This window comes from Eschrichtius robustus, chromosome 10, assembly GCF_028021215.1.
Source record: "Eschrichtius robustus isolate mEscRob2 chromosome 10, mEscRob2.pri, whole genome shotgun sequence".
In the NCBI taxonomy this organism is placed as follows: Eukaryota; Metazoa; Chordata; class Mammalia; order Artiodactyla; family Eschrichtiidae; genus Eschrichtius; species Eschrichtius robustus.
Genome location: NC_090833.1, coordinates 241151 through 262099, shown reverse-complemented (window position 1 = coordinate 262099; position 20949 = coordinate 241151). Strand labels below are relative to the sequence as shown.

At 53.0% G+C, this 20949-nt stretch overlaps 1 protein-coding gene across 5 annotated transcripts in view; it reads left to right on the top strand.

The window, feature by feature from the left end:
• The window catches only part of EHMT1 (euchromatic histone lysine methyltransferase 1), a 153142-nt gene that overhangs the window by 116336 nt on the left and 15857 nt on the right, over positions 1-20949 (top strand). For all 5 annotated transcript variants that reach the window (XM_068552302.1, XM_068552306.1, XM_068552307.1 and 2 more), the window contains exons 14-19: positions 1059-1141; positions 2330-2436; positions 7648-7770; positions 13225-13326; positions 14897-15001; positions 20420-20574. In XM_068552302.1, coding sequence (XP_068408403.1) covers positions 1059-1141; positions 2330-2436; positions 7648-7770; positions 13225-13326; positions 14897-15001; positions 20420-20574 — 675 coding nt within the window. The remainder of the gene's footprint in view (positions 1-1058; positions 1142-2329; positions 2437-7647; positions 7771-13224; positions 13327-14896; positions 15002-20419; positions 20575-20949) is intronic.

The window sequence follows — 20949 nt, the reverse complement described above, 5'->3', positions numbered from 1 at the left end:
GTCAGCCGCCGGCACTTCCGCGCGCGTCCTGGTCCCCCTGCGGGGTCCGGTGCTTGCCAGGGCCACACGCCCCAGCTGTCTGCGCCCCCCAGGGCCGTGGCATTCCCAGGAGGTCGCCGAGGCCTCCCTTAGGTCTCCTGTTAGCATTGGCCATCAGGACCGTGCACCTTCTTTTCCGTTATTTCGGGAAACGATTGCAGGTTACTGTCCGTTACGCTAGGAGCAAAGTGACCCTCTGAAGGCATAGCGAGGACAGTCCTGGGAGGCTCTGGCACACGTTTCCCTGGACACGCTGACCGTGGCTCTGACCTCAGGACGTTAGAGCCAGTGCCACTCTGTGGCTGCTCATCTGTGAAAGGAGAGTTTGGAGCAGGTGGCCCCTCGGTTGTCCCTGCGGCTCCCATTACTGCAGCCCAGCTGTGGCTCTGCAGGAGGGCCCGGTGCCCCGACCCATGAGCCCACAGGTGTGCACTGGTCATGGGGTTCCACGGTCAGGGCTCCGGCCAGGCCGTGCGGCTCCCTCCCTCAGAGCTGCACCTTCCTGCCTTGCTTCTCGGGAAGTTGTAGCGTTGGGACACGGTCCTGAGTCCCCACGGCTTTTTCTCTGTCCGCCTCCAGCCTGGTCTCTGGCCCTGGTCTTATGGTGACTGTCCGGCCCCCTGCCCTGCTCACCGGGTCCAGACTCTGTACCGTGAAGAGGGTGGGTGTAGCTGGGTGTGACACGCTGCCCCCACCACCTCGGGGGTCCCTTGACCTCATGCTATAGAGAAGCAGCTCGCTGTGTGCCCTGCACGGAATGCAGAACCTCAGGAACCATTCTCGTGCTGTGGGTGAAGGAGATGGTCACTAATTTTGGTTGTTTTTACTGTGAGATGCCTGGTGGGTGTGGCATCCCTGACCTTGAGGCTGGGCAGGTGGGCCCAGCCCAGGCCTTCCAGCCTGCAGGTGGGGGGGGGGTGTGTGTGTGTGTGTGTGTGTGTGTGTGTGTGTGTGTGTGTGTGTGTGTGTGTGTGTGTTGGGGAGCCTGTGCTTACTGCTATCTTGTGCTCTCTCTGCAGACCCAAGAAGCTCCGCTTCCACCCGAAGCAGCTGTACTTCTCGGCCCGGCAAGGGGAGCTGCAGAAGGTGCTGCTCATGCTGGGTAGGTGGCCGCACCTGTCAGCGCCTCTCGGTCACTGCCCGCCGTGTCCTGCTCTGTCCCGTTTCTCTGGCTGGTGCACACAGGCCGCCTCTGGTGTTCAGCCCGTTCGCAGTGTTCGTGCTCAGTCACGTGCCCTCCCCATCCGCATCATCCTTTTCTGCTTCTGCTGAAAAGAGGTTCCCGGGGAGAGTGCTGCTCTGGAAGTATTCTCTAGGAGTTCCTCGTTTTTTTTTTTTTGTTTTTTTTTTTGTACGGGTCTTACTTGCGGCACGTGGGATCTTTGTTGCCGCATGCGGGCTCTTAGTTGGGGCATGCGGGATTTAGTTCTCTGACCAGGCATCGAACCTGGGCCCCCTGCACTGGGAGTGCAGAGTCTTAACCACTGGACCACCAGGGAAGTCCCAGGAATTCCCCGTTTTTAAACAGGGATTAAGTATGTGATTATTAGATGAAGAAGAGACGTCGACTCCATGAAAGCAGAGTTAGCCAGCTGGGCTGTTGTGCCGTGCGGATGGAGTTGGCGCCCTCGTGTGCAGGGTGCGGCCCTTCTGGCACTTGTGTTTTCAGTGTGTACCTGCCTTTGTGGGTTTTTAACACCTGAAAATGTACTGGTCGGGTCCTTCCCAGCTCCGTCTCCTGCTGAGCAAGGGACAGCGCTTTGATTCTGAGCTCACAGCGTAGGCTTGATTCCTCTGGCTGGAAAAGGCTGATTAAGCATCCTTTTACTTGACAGTTAAGTCAAGAAAGAAGCTTAACGGTTTGCTCTGAAAAAAAAAGAGGTTTTATTTTACGTTGACTGAAATGGCGATTTTAATCGTTTTCCTCGTGGACCTTGTGCGATGCCGAGTTCGCCTCGCCGCTCCGTGGTTGGCCTTGTAGCCCGTCTCCACTCCAGGCTGGGAGCTGTGCTCAGCAACCGCCTTCCCTTTGGGCCTGGCCTGGGGGTCCTGCTCCCTGCGGAGCATCCATCCTGGGGCCCCTCCACCCTCACGCTTGGGCCCGGGCCTGGGGACGGGAGAGACGGGGGAGCCCAGAGTTAGATGAGGGTGTCTAGGAGGAGTGCAGGTGCTGGGGGTCTCTGACCATGGGCCTGCCTGTCGGTTCCGCCTGGAGCCTTGCCAGCCCTTGCGCCATCGCGGGCTCTGGGGGCTGCACCTGCGGTAACTGGCACCTCCTGTTTGTTTGCAGTTGATGGGATCGACCCCAACTTCAAGATGGAGCACCAGAACAAGCGCTCGCCCCTGCACGCTGCGGCGGAGGCCGGCCACGTGGACATCTGTCACATGCTGATTCAGGTCAGACGCGGTCTTCTCGGGGCCGCCAAAGCGAGACAGCCTGGCCTGGGTCCCGAGAGCCGGGCAGCCCAGCGGTGCCGGAGGCTCCCAGGCCCACCCGCCCTGGCTCTGCCCAGTGCCCTCAGCGCCTCCGCTGCCTCTCCTGCCAGTCACGCCGCCTCTGGAAATGGCGCACTGCCTTTCGGTGTTTGACTTGTTGTTCTAGTTCGTTGGGGTTTTTAGTGTCACCGACTTCCTGGTGTGGGAGGGTTTAGCTCAGGCGTGCGCACATGCCTCCGCCTACCCCCCGCCCTGCGCCAAGAGCTTGCGTTCCGTGGTCGTGTAAATGTGTCCTGGACCGATCCCCCCACCAATCCACCCCGAGCAGACAGACTGGCCCTGTGTCATCTGGGAAGCACATTGCCCACCCTGGGACCGCCGCTGCTCTGGGACGTCCCTCCCCTGGCCCGTGTTGGGGCCCCTGTTTCCCGGAGGCCACCTTTAAGCCAGGTGTTTATCTCTGGACCCTTCAGGAAATTTCCTTTCACCCGTGGGTCTGGAGTTTCCCCACAGCCCAGGTTCAGGTCTGGGAGATTTTCTGTCTGGGCTCCAGGTCCCTCCGCAAGCGCCTGTGTTTACCTGTTGCACCTTCTGGACTCACGCTTTGTCCAGCTTTTCTGGGCGGTGCTCTCGGCCTGACCCTCGGCTCCTCTCGGGGTCTCGCCTGTGCTGCCACGTTTTTCTGTAGCCTCTGGGTCTTCCCACAGTGTTTGGAAGCTTTATACCGGTCTGTTCATTCTGGTCTTTCTTACTTCAGGTTTCCCTCAAATGCCTGGTGGATCCTGTTTGTTTGTAAAGGAAGGGAGTGAAGTGCCGGTGGTGGGCTCTTGGCTGGGGCCCGTCAGCTGGAGGTTTTCGTGTCGGGTGGGCTTCGGGATGGCTCTGTGTCTGGAGAGGACCGTCCTCTGGGCATCTCTGTTGGGGCCCTGGGCGGACACCCCCCTCCCCCAGGTCTCTTGTCTAGTCACGGCTGCTCTGTGTCACCATCGGCCTGGAGTGTCTGCTTCTTCCTCTTCTCACCTGTGCTGTGTGCACAGACTAAGATGTGATTGTGTGAAGTGTGGAGCCTGCTTTTGCACTGGTGTGGTACAGTGGGGTTACCTGTTGGTTTAGATTTCTAACACCCGAGACCCATTTGTCAGACCCCTCCCAACTTTGGCTCACGCCAGAGGCTCCGTTTGGACAGATCTCTTTAAATAGCATGTAGCCAGCTTCTAAAAAGCTCTATCTGACAGCCTTGGTATTTTAATAGGAATCTTCAGTCTACTTATGCTTACTGTAATTTCTGACATTTAAAATTTATTTCTAATTTCTTATATTGTAGTTTTGATTCTCAGCCTCTTAAAACAAATATTTCTTTTTTTTTTTTTTTTTTTTCCTCTCCTTTGCTGCCTTCTTTTGGGTTGACTTTTGTTTTGTCTCATTTCCTTTCTCTTTATTTGCTTGGAAGTTATAGTCTTTGCTTTCTTGCCTCCAGAGGTCACTCTGTGATTCTAACAAGTGGCTGTTACTTGCTCAGTCTTGAGACAGAGGGAGGAGGAGGAGGGGGAGAAAGGACGAGGAAGGAGGAGGAGGGAGGAGGAGGAAGGAGAGGAGGAGGAGGGAGAAGAAGGAGAGGAGGGAGAGGAGGAGGAGGAGGGAGAAGAAGGAGAGGAGGAGGAGGGAGAGGAGGAGGGAGAGGAAGGAGGAGGAGGAAGGAAGAGGAGGAGGAGGGAGAAGAAAGAGAGGAGGAGGAGGAAGGAGAGGAGGAGGAGGAGGAGGGAGAGGAGGAGGAGGAGGGAGAAGAAGGAGAGGAGGAGGAGGAGGGGGAGAAAGGATGAGGAAGGAGGAGGAGGGAGGAGGAGGAGGGGGAGAAAGGATGAGGAAGGAGGAGGAGGGAGGAGGAGGAGGGGGAGAAAGGATGAGGAAGGAGGAGGAGGAGGAGGAGGAGGAGGGAGAGGAGGAAGAGGAGGAGGGAGAGGAAGGAGGAGGAGGAGGGAGAGGAAGGAGGAGGAGGAAGAAGAGGCGGAGGGAGAGGAAGGAGGAGGAGGAAGGAGGAGGAAGGAGAGGAAGAAGAGGAGGAGGAAGGAGGAGGAGGAAGAGGAAGAGGAGGAGGGGGGAACAATTGATGGTCTTCTGACTTTATTCTTCCTTTGGAAAAGGTAGTTTCACACTCCTTTGAAAGAATCTATTCCCCCCACCCCCAACTTTTTTTTTTTTAACATAAAAACGTGTGTGAGATACATACAGAAAAATCATTGAAACGTAAACGTCTTGGTTAATGAATGGTTCTAAAGGGACCCGGCCTGATCTGCTTGCCCCGCAGAAGCACCATGTGTCCCTCCCCCGTGGCAGCTCTCCTAGCCTGTGTTGTGACGATCAGGTGTGTGTGTTTCTGTGCGCTCACCGCCCCACAGAGATCCTCAACCCCATGGCTCAGCTCTGTCCACTTCTAAACCTCACACAGTGTGAATTCTTTGTCTGCCTCTTTCATTCAAAGAGCAAAAGCCTGAGTCATTCACTGATCCGCTGCCCCATTTCCTGCTTCTCCCCACTGGCCGTGATAGTGGAAGACTGTCCGGGTCAAAGAACTCAGGAGCTCTGTGCTCTGTTTTGCAGCTTCTTGTGAGTTGTAAACTATTGCAGAATAAAACGTTAATGTATTTTGGAAAAAAACCAATGCTTTATACATCAGCGATCTTTATGATTCTACTGTCTGCCCGGAGCCTGGAGGTGTGACCGTCTGACACCACTTCAGATTAGATTGTCAGCCTGGTGGTTAATTTGGTGACCCAGGCTGCAGACTCCCCGACTTGGGGGCTGTGCTCTTGTGTCCTTTTCTCCCCTAGAACCCATCCGACGTGGGACAGATTTCCTCTGCTTTGCCCCTAATCCGAGGGTATTGTTTCTTGGAGGCGCAGCTTTGGTGGGTGCCCACCTCACGTGCCCTCCTGCGGCTGGGCTCTGGCCCTGGCCCCAGGCAGCAGGCACCCTCGCTCACGCTCGGGGTCAGTGGAGGAGCACCTGTGAGGAGTGGTTTGGGTATTTCCCGGCCTGTTTAATTTTCATGCCGAGGTCTCGCTGGAAACAGCTCCATCCAGGCAACTGCAGCACAGTGGCCCTGCCGCAGGTGGACACTTAATTTAAATAACAACATTAAACGAAACCCCAGCAGGACGCATTCTGGGGCGCTCGGGTGGACGTCCGGTGTGCGGGGGCACGAGGTCAGGGGCAGCTGTGCTGGTCGCCGCCCCTGACACCCTCCGGTACCCTTGGCCAGCCCCAGCCTTTGGCCGGCACCGGGCACACCCATGGTTGGGGTGACGTGCCGCGCGGCTCTCCGGGCCCGGGCCTGGATGTGTCCCCACTTGTGGTCACTGCTTTGACTTCTCCCACCTGGGCCTCCGTCTGCTCCCCGGCTCTGTCCTGTCCTGTCCCTCTGTGTTAGTGTTTGCTTGCGTCTGGGGTCCATCTCGCCTGCTTTGCTTTCACCTGCTCTGCAGGCCGTGAGCCCAGGAGGCATCTTCTAATAGGAAAATATGCGTTTTCTAGCAGTCATGGGCCCAGAAGGGAGGGACAGAGCGACAACCGCTGCCCTGCCCCCCAGGAGCCCAGGACGTGCCGTGGGCTGTGCTCGCCCCGCACCTCCCGGGCCCTCTGTCCCCTCTGGGTGGAGGCCCTCCTCCCGCCTCCTTCCGTGTCTCAGATCTCTCCGCGTTGTCTCCTGGCCACCCTGCCTCTTCTGGTGATGATCACTGGCCTTTGGGCTGACTTCCCTGGTGTGGTCCTGGGTTGCCCACGTGTCCCTGTGCAGGGCCTCTGTGCTGGCGGGCGGGGCCGTCACTGGCCGGCGCGGGTTTCACACGAGCACACGGAGCAGCCGTCCTCACACTACCTGGGTGTCGGGTGGGGGGCCTGGCCCTCGGACCCCGACCCTCTGCACCGTGCGGCCCGTGGCTCTGCTCTTGGTCATCCGCCCGTCCGGGCCTCTCAGACGTGGGCCCAGTCGGGGGCTGCCCGGCCTGTGGGCCCCTCCCTCCGGGCCGTCCCCTGGGCGGGCTTGCGGCCCGGGCTCTCGCACCCCTGGGTATTCAGGGTGGTTTTGGGGTGGGGGGGGGTCTTGCCAAGTGTGTGCACGCAGTTACAGGCGGCGCCTGGCCTTTCACCGGCAGAGGACACATCCTGGCCTGTGCAGCCTGGCAGAGCGTGGCCGACCCCACGCTGGCCGCGTTAGCGCTACGCAGACCCCCACCCCGCACCTTTATCGCGTGTGCTTTTCCAAGTTTCGTTGTTAAAGTTAGCTGCTGTGGAATCCTGGCTCTACCTCACCCTCAGGTTGGGCCGTCTGACCTGTGTCCCCCACTCGTCTCCTACCTGGACGCCCCTGCTCTCTGACGTTAGCTCTGCTCCGTGGGAACAGCCGAGTCTCCTTCACCGTCCCTGACCACCTCAGTTCCCCTGGCTTTCCATGTGTACCATTCTAGGTCTATTTTTAAATTTCTTACTAAACTGGGTTATTTTTGTTTTTTAATTGCTAGTAGTAAAAACAATACTACTTTCAGCCTTATAAGTATTAGCTCTTTTAAAATGTTCAACTGCCAAACACTTGCTTTGCTGTTAGTGGAAAACCCACTTTAAGGTTGGGCGTTTTCAGTTTCAAACAGACAATTTACCCAAGTATACCTGCTGGCTCATTGGTTTTCAAGTACACACTCCATTGGAAAATACACCCTGGAAATGAGTTTTTGTTCAGTTTATTTTGGCAAGTGTTTAGAACAGCCGGAGACAGAGGCCTCTGAGGCCCCTGAGCTAGGGCCCCACGGTCACTGCAGGCTGGGCTACCGCCTGCCTCCTGGCCCTGCCTTGCTGAGTCCCCGTCAGCACCCCTTCTTTGCCTGCTCTGGGGTCTCACCTTCTTTCTTATTTCTAAAGGTGCTGTCACTAATGTTACTGTAAGCATTTTTACCCAGTTAGCTTAGAAATGAAATGCTCTTCTTGAACTAAAGGTTTGATAGTTACAGAATAATCATGTCTCTGAATTCTGCTTTGGGTGATTGAGGCTTAGTCGATAGAAAGACTTAATGTAGCCCCTGAGACCCCTCCATTTCCAAGTGCTGAGCCTGGGAAACGTTTCCTCACTGGGTGTGGCTGCGGTGGCAGCTCTCACACCTGAGCTGTCCCTCTTTTCACCAGGCGGGCGCCAACATCGACACCTGCTCAGAGGACCAGAGGACCCCGCTGATGGAGGCGGCAGAAAACAACCACTTAGACGCGGTGAAGTACCTCATCAAGGCCGGGGCCCTCGTGGATCCGAAGGTACTCACTGCTCAGAAGCACACCCCTGTTTCATGTAGAAGCTCCTCGTAAAGAGGAACAGGGCCGGTTCCTTGCTGGAACGTCTTCAGCAACTGGTAGCCACCAGGCATCCACCGGGTTGTCTGGAAGTAGGTAGTTCACCTTACTTGGTTACTGGTTTATTTGTGGAAGATACCAGTGAGCACTGGATCCACTATGCCTGACGGTAGTCAAGCATCTGATAAGGAGTTTGGGTGCAGAGGTGTTCAGCTTCCTTCTTTGGATAGGCACACCTTCTCTCTTCTGTCTTCTATTCGGAGCAGTTAGGCAAGAAAGAGAAATAGAAGGCATCCAAATTGGGAAGGGGGAAGAAAAATGATCTCTGTTCACAGATGACATGATCTTATATGTAAAACATCATAAAGAATCCACACAAAAAATTGTTAGTACTAATAAATACATTAGGAAAGTTGTGAGATACCAAATCAGTACAGAAATATCAGTTGTATTTCTATACACTTGTGATGAACTATCCGAAAAGGAAATTAAGAAAACAATTCCATTTACAATAGCATTGAGAAGAATAAAATACTTAGGAATAAACTTAACCAAGGAAGCGAAAGATTTGTACACTAAAAAATGCTGAAAGAAATTAAAGAAGACACAGATAAATGGAAATTATCTGGTGTTCATGGATTGGAAGAAGACAGTACATTCCTCCCTCAGTATCTGCGGGGGATTGATTCCAGGACCCCTGCAGATACCAACCCGCCGATGCTCGAGTCCCTTAATAGTACAGTCAGCCCTCCATATCCGTGGGTTCTGCATCCGTGGATACTGAGTCCCGAGTGTATTGTTAAAATGTCGTTGCTACCAAGAACGATCTACAGATTCAGTGCAATCCCTATCAGAATCCCAATGCCTTTTTTTACAGCTTATAGAAAAACCCGTCCTAAAATTCATAGGGAACCTTGAGGGACCCTGAACAACCAAAACAATCTTGCAAAAGAACAAAGCTGGAGGCCTCACACTTCCTGACTTCAAAACTTACGACAGAGCTACAGTAATCAAAACCATGTGGTACCGGCCTAGAGACAGACATATAGAACAGTGACTAGAGTGCCCAGAAATAAACCCTCGCAGATACGATCAAGTGATTACTGTTAAGGGGGCCCAGAGCATCCAGTGGCAGGAGAGAGCGTCTTCACAAGTGCTGGGAAAACTGGACTTCCACATGCAGAAGGATGAGGTTACAGTGTATCCAGAAATTAACTCAAAGGGGATCAAAGACCTAAACTTAAGAGCTAAAATCGTAAAACTCTTGGAAGAAAACAGGAAAATCTGTATGACATTGGATTTGGCAGTGATTTCTTGGGTATGACACCAAAAGCACAGACAATAAAAGGAAAAACTAGATAACTTAAACTTCATCAAAATTAATAAACTTTTGTCCAACAAAGGACACTATTCAAGAGAGTGAAGAGGCAACCCACAGAAGGGGAAGATATTCATAAATTCTGTATCTGACAGGGCTTTACTATCCAGAATATATTGACAAGTCCTACCACTCAATAACAAACTCCAGCCCAGCTCAAAAATGGGCAGAGTGTGAGTAGACATTTCTCCAGAGAAGATACTTGAATGGCCAGTTAGCACATGAAAAGATGTTCAACATCATTAGTCATTAGGGAAATGCAATCAAAACCATGGTGAGACCCTTAGGACAACTATTATCTAAAAATCAGAAAATAAGTGCTAGCAAAGATGTGGAGAAATTGGAATTCTCATATATTGCTGGTGGAAACGTAACATGACGCAGTTAACTGTGGAAAGCAGTTTGGTGGCTCCTCAAACAGTTAAACATAGAATTACTATATGATCCAGCAATTCCAATCCAGGGTATGTACCCAAAGAAACAGGAAGCAAGGACACGGACAGGTATGTACACACCTTGTTCACAGCATTGTTTACAGTAACTAAAAGGTGGAAGCAACCCAGTGTCCATTGACGGGCGATGGATAAGCCAGATGTGGTCCATCCATACGATGGAGTGTTATTCAGCCTTACCTCAAAAAGGAAGGAAATTCTGACAAAGGCTGCAGCACGGGTGAACTTGAGAACATTATGCTGAGTGAAAGAAGCCAGACACAGAAGGACGAATATTGTATGATTCCACTTATGTGCGGAACCTGGGACAGGCAGATTTAGAGACTGAAAGTAGATTGGAGGTTACCCGGGGTGAGGGGGGGATGCTGTTGCTGAGTGGTGACGGAGCTTCTGCCTGGGCTGATGGACAGGCTTTGAGAATAGAGTGTGGTGATGGTACAGCTCTGTGAAAGCAATTCATGTTGCCACTGAATCACTCTAAAATGGTTAAAAGGGCAAGTTTTATGTCATATACACACACACGCAATAACAATAAAAATGCTAAATGTTACAGTCCTTCAAATTAATACACATTTTTTCCAGCAAAAAAATGATCGTTCTGTTCATACTAATTTATCAACTCCTTTTTCCCATCAAATTAAGTTCTCACTCTTTTTTCTATGTCATTAAATATTCTATAACATTATTTCAAGTGGCTGTGTTGTATTTCATGATATAATTTGTATCATTTTTTTAGATTTGCTGATTGTTTAATATTTATGTTATTTTCAGTTTTTATTGTACACAATGCTTCAACAGACATTTCATAGCTAAATCTTGGCACGTTTGATTTCTTTAAGACAGATTTCTGGGTGTGTGTGTGGAATTGCTAGATCAGAATATATAATCGTTTTTAAGGCTTTTGCTCCCTCTCTCTGAATTGCATCTGGGAGCGTCTGAGCACTCGTTTCCCTGTACTCTTACCAGTGCCGATCATTATGGTTAAAAAAAAATTAACAATTTGATATGCAAAAATGATTATTTACTTGTTTTTTTACTACTTTAATTTGCTTCTCTCAAAGTGAACTTTTTTTGTATATAGTTATTTACATTTGTTGTGAATATTTTTTCAAGCTGGTATTTAGTCCTTTGCTTTTGGTGGTTTTTGAGATCTGGAAACCTTTAGTTTTTCTATGACTATCTATAGATAACTGTTATTAATCCTCTCCGTTAGGATGGGTGGGTGAGTTCTGCCCAGTTCTCGGCCAGGGGACGATTTCCCAGCCTCGTCACAGGAGCCAGCGCCCAAGCAAAGCACCACTGAAGAGGCAAGAGGTCAGTGTTCAGGGCTTTACAGAAGCAGCTGGAGCCTGCAGGACAAGTGATTGGAGGAGGTCTGGAGTAGAGAGTTCACCGGTGAGCTTGTTAGCAGCACTCTGGGTGCTGTAGAAGAAAGGGTCCTTGAAATCCAAGACCAATCAGAGAAACCATTCTGTCTGAAAAGCAGACTAGGACAACATTGAGCTGTCTGATGTGTAATTGGAGTCCCAGAAAGGAGAGAAAACCCAGTGGAAAAAAATTTGTTGAAGGAAAAATGGTCATAAATTTCCCACATTTGGTGAAAAATAACCTACAGATTCAAGAAACTCAGCAAACCCCAAGCTGGATAAATACTAAGGCTGCCACACCTAAATACATCACGTTAAACTGTTGAAAACCTTAACACAGCCCCAGAAAAACAACACAATACGTGTAAGCGAACATTACGAAAATTTGCCAACTTTGCATTTGAAACGACGGAGGCCAGGAGACAATGGAGTGATATTCTTATTGTGCTAAAAGGGAAGAAAAAAAACTCAAAAAAATTGTCAGCCCAGAATGCTACAGCCAGTAAAAGCGTCCTTCAGAAAGCACTTGTGAAATAAAACATTTTCAGGTACACAAAAGCTGATAGGACTTACCAGCAGGTTTACACTAAAGCTTGTGGGAGGAAAATCCCATTCTTGGGGATAATGAAAATACTAGAAATGGTAAATACTTGTTTTCTTTAAATTTCTTAAAGGACAAAGGCTGCTTAAAGCAAGAAGAATATTATAAGATGGAGTTTACACAAACTTGGAAGTAAGACAGGACAGCGGGAGCACAGGGGGAGCCAGTGGTGGATGTGAGCAGGGTCCTCGGGTTTTAGTTCTTTCCTGGGAGGGAATAAGTTACTGACCTAAGTGGATGGGAAAGTTGAAGGTTGTGATCCCTACAGAACATTAAGGAAATAATTTCAAAGGAGTATAGGTTTAAGGAAAACTTTTTAAAAAGCTAGTAGTAAAAGTAAAACGGAATGTTAAAAAATACTTGTGTAACTAAAAAGCAGGAAAAGAGGAATAGAAACAGATAGGACAAATAGGAAGGTGGTCATCTAACCCTACAACCATGTCGTAATTATATCCAGTGTCAGAGGACAAGCCCTCCAGCCAAGGGCAGATGTTGGTCTGAGCCAGTGAGCAGGCGAGAACCAGCTCTGCTTCCCTGGAGAACACACGCTAACACACGGACCAGGCTTGGGTGAGCAGGGTCAGGGCACACGTCAGGCACGTGGCAAACAGAAGAATCAAACAGAAAAGGCAAAATTACAGAACTTTTGGAGGTTAAGAGGGAAGATTAGCTTTGTGATTCCAGCGTCGGGAAAGATTTCTTCAACAAGACAAAAGTACAAAAATGATTGGTAAAGTCAAATGCATTAGAATTCAGAATTTCTGATCAACAAAAGATGTCACAAGGTACAACATGAAGGGCAGCTACAACCGGGAGAGGGTTTTGCAGCCAGAGGGCATCAGGGTCTCCTACAGATGAAAGAAAGTAACTGGAAGCAATGGGTGAAGAAGGTGACCAGGCAGTTCCCTGGAGAGGAGATGTGTGACCGGGATATGCTGGGAAGGCGCCTGCCTTTCAAGCACCTGAGACACCCCATTCCCTGGCCGTAGAATCCCGTGAGGTCCACAGCTGAGCCCACCTGGGGGAGTAGCACACGTGTGTCACTGTTGGGGGGGGGGGTGGTCTCGGTGTTGGGGGACCCCGTGGGCAACTCTTGCACGAGGAATCCGGGAAACGTATTGCAATGTTTGGTGAATATTGGTGAAAAACAACGAGTCTTCCTCGACCAAATGCACAAACTGGGCTAGTTTTACGTCAGTTGACATAAGTGAACTAGTGCTATGTGTTCTCTACAAAGTGAAATCTCCAAACCATAACGTTGAACTAAATATGAATTGCAGACAGGTATATGATATGTTATTTATAGACAATTTAAAAACATAAAACCGTCATTTATGGATACATGCACATGTAGCAAAAGTATCAAGAGTGGTGTCAGCATAATAACCGTTGCATTCAGACTGGTGATCTGGAAGGAGCCTTTTTGTTGAGATGGTTCAGTTAACGTGGCACCCTTAGTGTCCTTGAAAAGATGGAGCTAAAAGCCATCTAGGAGGTGTGCCCGGCGGCCAGCGGACGCAACCTGGAGGTGGTCAGGCGCCGTGACGAGTGTCAGGCTGCGCGGCGAGCTCGCCCCATCACGCTGTGATTTCTCGGGACCTAAATGCATTTGTGTTGCAGGACGCAGAGGGCTCCACCTGTTTGCACCTGGCTGCCAAGAAAGGCCACTATGATGTGGTTCAGTATCTGCTTTCCAATGGGCAAATGGACGTCAACTGTCAGGTAAACCACCTCGTCCACTCGTGACAGCACCTGACGGGCTGGCCAGAGGCGTGGTCCTCCTCCGTGATAATCCTGGCCCCTTCCACCCTCCGAGGCACCCCACCCCTGCCAGGTCCTGGAAGGCCTGGCCCCATCCTCCGCCCCCGTCCGTCCACCTCCCTCCTGGCCCGCCCACTGGCCGCTCGCCAAGCTCTGTGCCGCTGCCCGGCTGGAGGCTTGTCCTGAGGTGTCCGCCTGGGCTGCCCTGGTCTCCTTGTGGCCTGTGTTCAGATGCTGCTACACAGCAGGGTCTCTGGCCTCCTGTGTGCCGTGCCGCCCCCGTGGCACCTCACCGTCCCCCCCAGCACTGACCACTGTCGCACATTCCGCCTCCTGCCCTGTGTGTTTTCTTCTCGTGCACCTGCTGTCAGGACCCCGGGGTGGTGTTCGTGTGACCTGCAGTGCCTGGTTACAGAGCAGGTCCTGTGCGTGTCTGCTGAGCGAGTGAGTGGCTGGGGAGAGCCAATGAGGGTGGGGCCTTCTAACTCACCAGGGGCCCCTCCTGTTCTCTGAGACCCCGTTCCGCTCCCCGGGACGCCCCCCCCCCCCCCGCCCCATGACTTGAAGCTCTGGGATGACCATCTCCCATCACAGCGCCCCGCCCCCCCATCTTCTGGCCCAGCCATTGCCGCTAACCCAGCTCCCGTGCCCACCACCCTGACTGTGAGACCCTCCCAGACGGACCAGAAATGCAGCTCCCTGCAGTGTGGTTTGTCCAACCTCTGTTCTAGTGGGGTCCACGGGCCCCCTTCGCCTGTGTTGGTTTTTTATCTCCCGCTCGGTCGGGTTTTGTGAGTTTCTCCCCCGAAGCTGGGCTGTGTTGCCCCTGCCGTGTCCCCAGTGCCCATGGTAGGCCTGCAGGGGCCATCTCGCTGTAGTCACGGAGGCCGTGTGCATCCACCAAGAAAATGTGGCGACTGGAAAGCGGCGAATGTTGTGCTAGAGTGTCTGCAGAGTAGGAACTGGCACCATAATACTCGTTTCTTAAGAGTCGCCTCCGGGCTGGAGCGGCAGCCAGCCAGCTCGTGACAGCCATGGTCCAGCCTGCAGGGGGCTCAGCCCCGGTGAGCTGCTGCTCCAGCCCTTAGAGGAGGGGCTGGGACTTTTCGTGGCCTCCATTCATCTCTGGGCCTGACGTCCATCCGTCTGTCTGTCTGTAGTTCTTGGCTGTTGCTCCTGCTTCGTGCGTGGAGTCTGTCCTGGGACCAGAAGGGTGGGCAGGCGCGGCCCGGTCAGTGCTTCCCGCCAGCCGGGCACAGACTCTGCCGCTGGGTCTGCTCCGCGGCCTTCTGGCCTTTTTCTTAGGTGACGCTGTCACGTGCGCACAGGTGTGTCGAGTTGCCCGGTGGGCCCAGCCTGCTCGCTGAGATCCCCAGGCAGCGCTCTGAGCCTCAGTTTCCTCCAACAAAATGGGGACTCAGGCCGGCTCCCGCCCCCCGGGACCTCCTTGCAGGTCCCAAGTGATGAGGTGCCTCACGCCTTGTGTCTCTCGGAGCTGTGATGGATGTTTGTTTCTTTCTTTTGAAATTAGGATGATGGCGGCTGGACGCCCATGATTTGGGCCACTGAGTATAAGCACGTGGACCTTGTGAAACTGCTGCTGTCCAAGGGGTCTGACATCAACATCCGGGACAACGTGAGTCTCCCCCCGGGGAGGCGGACCCTGGAGGACTGGGGACGGGTGTGTCGGGTGGCAGTGTCCTGGCGCCTGCCTGTGGCTCTGACCTCTTCCCATTGAGTCGCCAGCCATGTGTTGACCCAGTGCGGTTTCCAGTGGTTATTCTGTGTGTCAGCCAGCTGCTGGATGTGAACCGAGGGACACAGGTCCCTGAGACCTGCCCCTCGGGCAGAGCTGCATTTTTAGAGGATTTTAGAGACACTGACTCCCATGTCTGTGGTGGCGTCCGAGACCACAGGGCCCACCCCACACCTGGGCCAAGGTCGGGGGACTCGCCAGTCCCTCTGGGAACAGCCCTCCGCTGTGTATCAGTGGGGCTGTTTGGCCACAGGCAGCACCAGGCACATCTGATGAACTCAAAGCGGTATTTCTCGGGCGGGCTTCAGGGACCCACAGAACCGGTCGGGTGGTAGGGCTGACAGAGTTGGGGGGCTGCTCTGGCACAAGCCCCTGTGCTGCTTCCCAGGCGGAGGGACAGGGCTCCTGGGACACAGACAGGGTGTGGCCTGCAGAGCTGTGTCCACCTTTACAGAGTTACCCAAGCCATAAGTAGGAAGTCTAGCCACACACACTCATTAAACTGATAACGGAATAAGGCAGGAAGGTGTGCCCACCCCTCAGTTCGGAGCCCTCAGTGGACTGTTTGAAGAAAGGGTGGGAGCAGTGGCCGGTCGGTCCTCCTGGCTGCTCCGCGTGAGGACCCTCCCACACCCAGGAAACAGGAGCAGCGGCTCCCAGCCGAGGGCCGGGCACGGCTGGTTGGGGACGTCTTTGCCAACTCCACAGAGCTGGGCCCTGGGACATGAGAGCAGCTGAGGGCCGGGAAACCCTGGGGGCTTCAGGTGAGGGTGGCGCGGAGGGAGGCGACAAGGGCCGGGGAAGCTACGGCACGCGGCAGTCACACTCTGCCCTGTTCCTTGAGGGATGGGCTCGTGGTTTGGAGCAGCCTCGGCCCTGGGTGCTCGGGCAGGAGTGGACCGGCCGGGCCCACGGGCAGCGCACGGACTCGCAGCATCCAGCAGTGTAGGCCCTGGTGGTTCTGAGGGATTGGAAGAACTGATTGAGCCGTGTTTGTTATTTATGTGATGAAACAAGTCACTGTTTTATTTCAACAGCTTCACTGAAGTATGACTGGCGGACTGTGCTAGTTGAAGTGTACAATTAGATAAATTCTAACCTAGCCACCATCACGCAACCAGGACAGTGGATGTCACTTCCTGCTAGGTTTCCTCCTGCGCCTCCTAACGTAACCAGCCCGCCTGCTTCCTGTCGCAGCTGGGCCCCCCTCAGCCTCGCTCCTCGTAGTCCCGTCCGAGTGTGGGTCCCCCTCCCTTTCTCTGGCTGCGAGAGGCCGTCCGCTTGCTTGTCCTGCGCCTGTGGACCGTGGCCGGGCTCCCTGCTCAGCTGCCGCCACTCCTGTGGGTGCAGCCGTTTCCAGGGTAGGAGGGTCTGGTTCCTTCACAGTCTCCCCAGCACTTAATGTAGTCGGTCTCTATCTTCTTTGGTGAAGGATCTGTTCAGGTGTTTTGCTCATTTTTTACTGGATTGTTTATTTTCTTACTCTCTAGTTCGGAGAGTTTTTGTGTATTCTGGATACAAGTCCTTTACCAGATCATGTGTCTCATAAATCCTAACCATTGTCTTTGGAGGAGCACATGTTTCTAATTTTGGTGACGTCCAGTTTATCAGGTATTTTTTGTACGTATCATGTGAAATCACCGCCAAACCCATGACCGTAGAGACTCTCTGTGTTTTCAATCGCAGTTCCTTAGGTTTAGGTGTTAATGTTCATATGTGGTGGGAGGTAGGGATCAGGCTCTCTCTTCTGCCGTGTGGGCCTCTAGCTGCTCCAGCAGGGTGTTTAGAAAGCAGCCTTTCTCCCTAGGTTGGCTTTGCCCTGTGGCTGGACTCAGTCTTCTGGGCCTTGACCTGGGGTCTGTCTTCGTGCTGGGGTCGTGCTCTCTTGCTGAATGCAGCTTCAGGACCTGTAAGGAGAACCTTCCAGTATTAGCTTCCATTTCTCCCTCCCCAGCTTTATGCTGTTCCTCTCGTGCATTTTACTAAATAAACATCACAGTACAGCGTTGTTTGTTTAAACAACGGTGACCTTTGGAAAAGGCTATAATAATCCTGGCGTGTCAGCTCCCGTGGTCACCTCTTCCTCAGGTCCGTCCATCCACTGCTGTTTGCTTCTGTGCATCTAATGTCCGTTAGCATTTCCTGCTGTGCCGGGCGGCTTGTGATGGATTCTTTCAGCTTTTTAATGCCTGCGAAGTCCTTATTTTCCTTCACTTTTTAAAAAAAATTAATCTATTTATTTATTTATTTATTTTTGGCTGCATTGGGTCTCTGTTGCTGCGCGCGGGCTTCCTCTAGTTGTGGAGAGCGGGGGCTACTCTTTGTTGTGGTGCGTGGCCTTCTCATCGTGGTGGCTTCTCTTGTTGCGGAGCACGGGCTCTAGGCGCATGGGCTTCAGTAGCTGTGGCATGTGGGCTCAGCAGTGTGGCTCACGGGCTCTAGAGCACAGGCTCAGTAGTTGCGGTGCACGGGCTTAGTTGCTCCGCGGTATGTGGGATCTTGCCGGACCAGGGCTCGAACCCGTGTCCCCTGCGTTGGCAGGTGGATTCCCAACCACTTCGCCACCAAGGAAGCCCTTTTCCTTCACTTTTGAAAGATATTTTGCTGGATATAGAATTTGTAGCATGACAGTTTTTAATTTCAGTACCTGAAACATTCTTCTTCCCTGAGGTCTCACTCGATGCATTTCTGGTGAGAAAGTCTTGGTGGCATCCTTGTCTTCATTTCTCTGTATGTAACACATCTTTTTTCTTTCAGGTGCTTTTAAGGTTGTCTCTTTATCACTGGAGTTTAGCAGTTTGATTATGAGGTGGCTGGTGCTGTGTGTGTGCACACGTGCACTTAGGCTTCATGGAGCTCCTTGGGTCTGTGGGTGTGGGGTTTTATCCAGCTGGAAATTTCCCAGTCATTTTTTCCAGTGCTGCTTCTGCCACCACCCCACTTCTCGAGGCCCCAGTTCCACGTGTGCCAGGAGGCTTGAAGTTGTTCCACGGCTCACTGAAGCGCTTTTCATTTTCTAAAATTAGTTTTACACTCTGGATGTCTGCTCAGCTGGTTTTATTGCTCTGTGTTCAAGCTCACTAGCCTGTTCCTCCACAGCGTCTGTTATGCTGTTAATTCCATCCAGCGTGCTTTCGCGTCAGTCGTCATGGTTTTCAGTTCTGAACATTCTGCTTGGGTCTTCTTGGTATTTTCTGAAATGTGTCTCTCCTGAACACACAGTTATTCCAGCTGCTTTGATGCCCTCGCTTGGTGGTCTGTGTCAGTTCTGGGCTTGATTGGCTGGTTTTGCTCCTCATTCTGGGTCACGTTTCCTGCATCTTTGCACTCCTGGTCACCTTATGCTGGACACGAGACATTGCGAACTTACCTTGCTGGGAAGTTCTGTGGTCCTGGCTGGAACTGTCGTGAGCCTTCCTCTGGGTGCAGCAAAGTGACTTAGGAATGGTCTGGTCATTTTGGGTTTCACTCTCTAGGCTTGTCGGGTCTCGGCCCGAGGCTGCTCTTCCCTCCTGTGTGGGGCCCGTGCTGAGCCCTCTGCACCTGGCCTCGGGGGGTGTCCTCCGGGAGCTCCAGGTTTGGAATGCACAGCCCTCCAGAGGCCTCTTTCCCAGCCCCACAGCCTGCTCGGCAGCCCTGCTGCCCTGGCCTGGAGCCCGAGAGGGACGGTGAGCGGGTGGCCCCGGCCCCGTGCTCCTCTCTCGGGGGGGGCAGCCGTTCACTGCCTGATGTCCGGTTCTTGAGAACTATTATTTCACACATTTTGACTGTTCTGTCTTACTCTGGTTCTTTCAGGTGTGGAGGGGGGTAAACCCAGCGTGGTCCCTCTTGCCCCGTCTTTGCTGGAAGCTCCATCAGACGTGTAGGCCTGTCGTAACGTAGCTGGTGGACCTCAGAGAGGCTGGGAGACGGCACAGTCCCCCCGGCAGGAGGGCTTAGGGGCCTGGGAAGTTCTCAGAACCTAATTCTGGTGATAAAGTCACAAATCGTTCTGATGAAGGAAAGAGAAAAGAGGCCCCTCAGGAGACTGCAGTTGCACTCAGGAGCTTGCAGATGTGCAGACGGTGGAAGCCAGAGGGTAGAGAGCTTCTGAGAGTAATGGCCAGGAGGGGAGGCCAGACAAGCCCCGGCCTTTCAGGACACCCCGGGGCTGACGGCAGGGCCAGCCCTTAGTTTTCTCTGTTGGAAACAGACCGATGATGTCGAGGGTGACAGACACAGACCACTTAGCTCCTGCTTCGCTTCTGTCTTTCCTGAAGTTGGTTGAGCTGGAGGCGTGGGATGTACGCGGGTGTTGGGATGGGGCGCTGGGCAGTGCAGGGGGTGCCCCGGCCTCCCAGTCACCCAGACGTGCTGCGCCCCTTGGTGTTGTGGGCGGCGCCCCGGGGCCCAGGCTGCGCTTTGGTCCTGGTGGTTCCCAAGGGCTCGACTGTGTGAGCCAAGCACACGCCCTGCCCGCAGAGCAGAAAGAACAGGCAGCAGCCCCATCTCTGAGGCTAACTCAGAGAAAGAGAACTGCTGCAGCGTCACTGGTTACGTCCCTGAGGGAGGAAGGGAGACCGGGGGCTGGTGAGCAAGGGAGCGGGGGTGGGGGTGGGGGGGGGGGGTTGGGCGCTGCTCCTTGGGCGGCCGGGCTCCCGGGCTCCCGGGCTGTCCAGCCGGCCGCGTGGGTGGGCGTGGCTCTCCTCGCGCTGTGTCCCCAGTGTGGCAGGTCGAATGTACGGTGGTTCTCGTTTAGACATTTTCTTGTTTTTAGGGTTATTCTTCACTGTTATCTTATGTAAGTTGTTTTTTATTTTCCTTCTCTTTCCACATTTATTTGTTCAGAATTGTAGTCTTATTAAAAAGAAAAATTGTAGTCTCCTAATGAACTTAATGTGAAAGTTTTGTTATCACATATATAATCTATACCTGGTAAATCATATATTTTACATGTGGCACAAATATTTTTGTAATTTTTCTTTGCTTCATTTAAAGTTTTTAGTTTTTTACGAAATAAAATTTTAATTAATCAAATTTGTCTTTTTCAAATCTCGTACAAGTATTACTCTATCCTGCAATCATAACTGTGTTCCAAAGTCAATATAATTTAAAAAATAAACTGTCCCTAGATGTTATATTACTTACGTGTCGTGTTTACGGTGGTCTAATTGAGGTTGATGTTTTCTTCTGTTTTTAACGTATTCTGTACTGTGATAATGTACTTTTATAACGAAAACAAGACGGAATGGAAAGGAAGCCTCTGTCGGGTGGGCCACGCCGCCCCCTCGGCCTCACACGCTCGTGTCTTCCGTGCAGGAGGAGAACATCTGCCTGCACTGGGCGGCCTTCTCGGGCTGTGTGGACATCGCCGAGATCCTGCTGGCCGCCAGGTGCGACCTCCACGCTGTGAACGTCCACGGAGACTCGCCCCTGCACATCGCCGCCAGGGAGGACCGCTACGCCTGTGTCGTGTGAGTGGCTCCGGGTGCTCTGGGGACTTTCTGCGGCGGGCGAGGTTCTTCTGTTCACGCCTGCGGTCATCGTGGCTCCGGGAGGATCGTGGTGAAAATCCCCGAATACCCAGGTCACACGTGGAGAAGGAGCCCCGTCCTGACACCTCCGCTCGGGGCCGGAGGAGCGGCACCCACGGGAGGGCTGGAGGGCCAGCTGGGAGCCGCCCCCCGCCCCCCCCCCCCCCCCCGACCACCACCGGGAGCCCCTCCTGCATCACTTTTGCCCGTTGCCCTCAGGTCCAGAGCCTTTGCTCTGCTCCTGGCGGTAGCTCAGGGAGATGTGGCCCCCACTTCTCATCTCACGGGGGCCTGGGACTAGGGGATGCCCCTCCG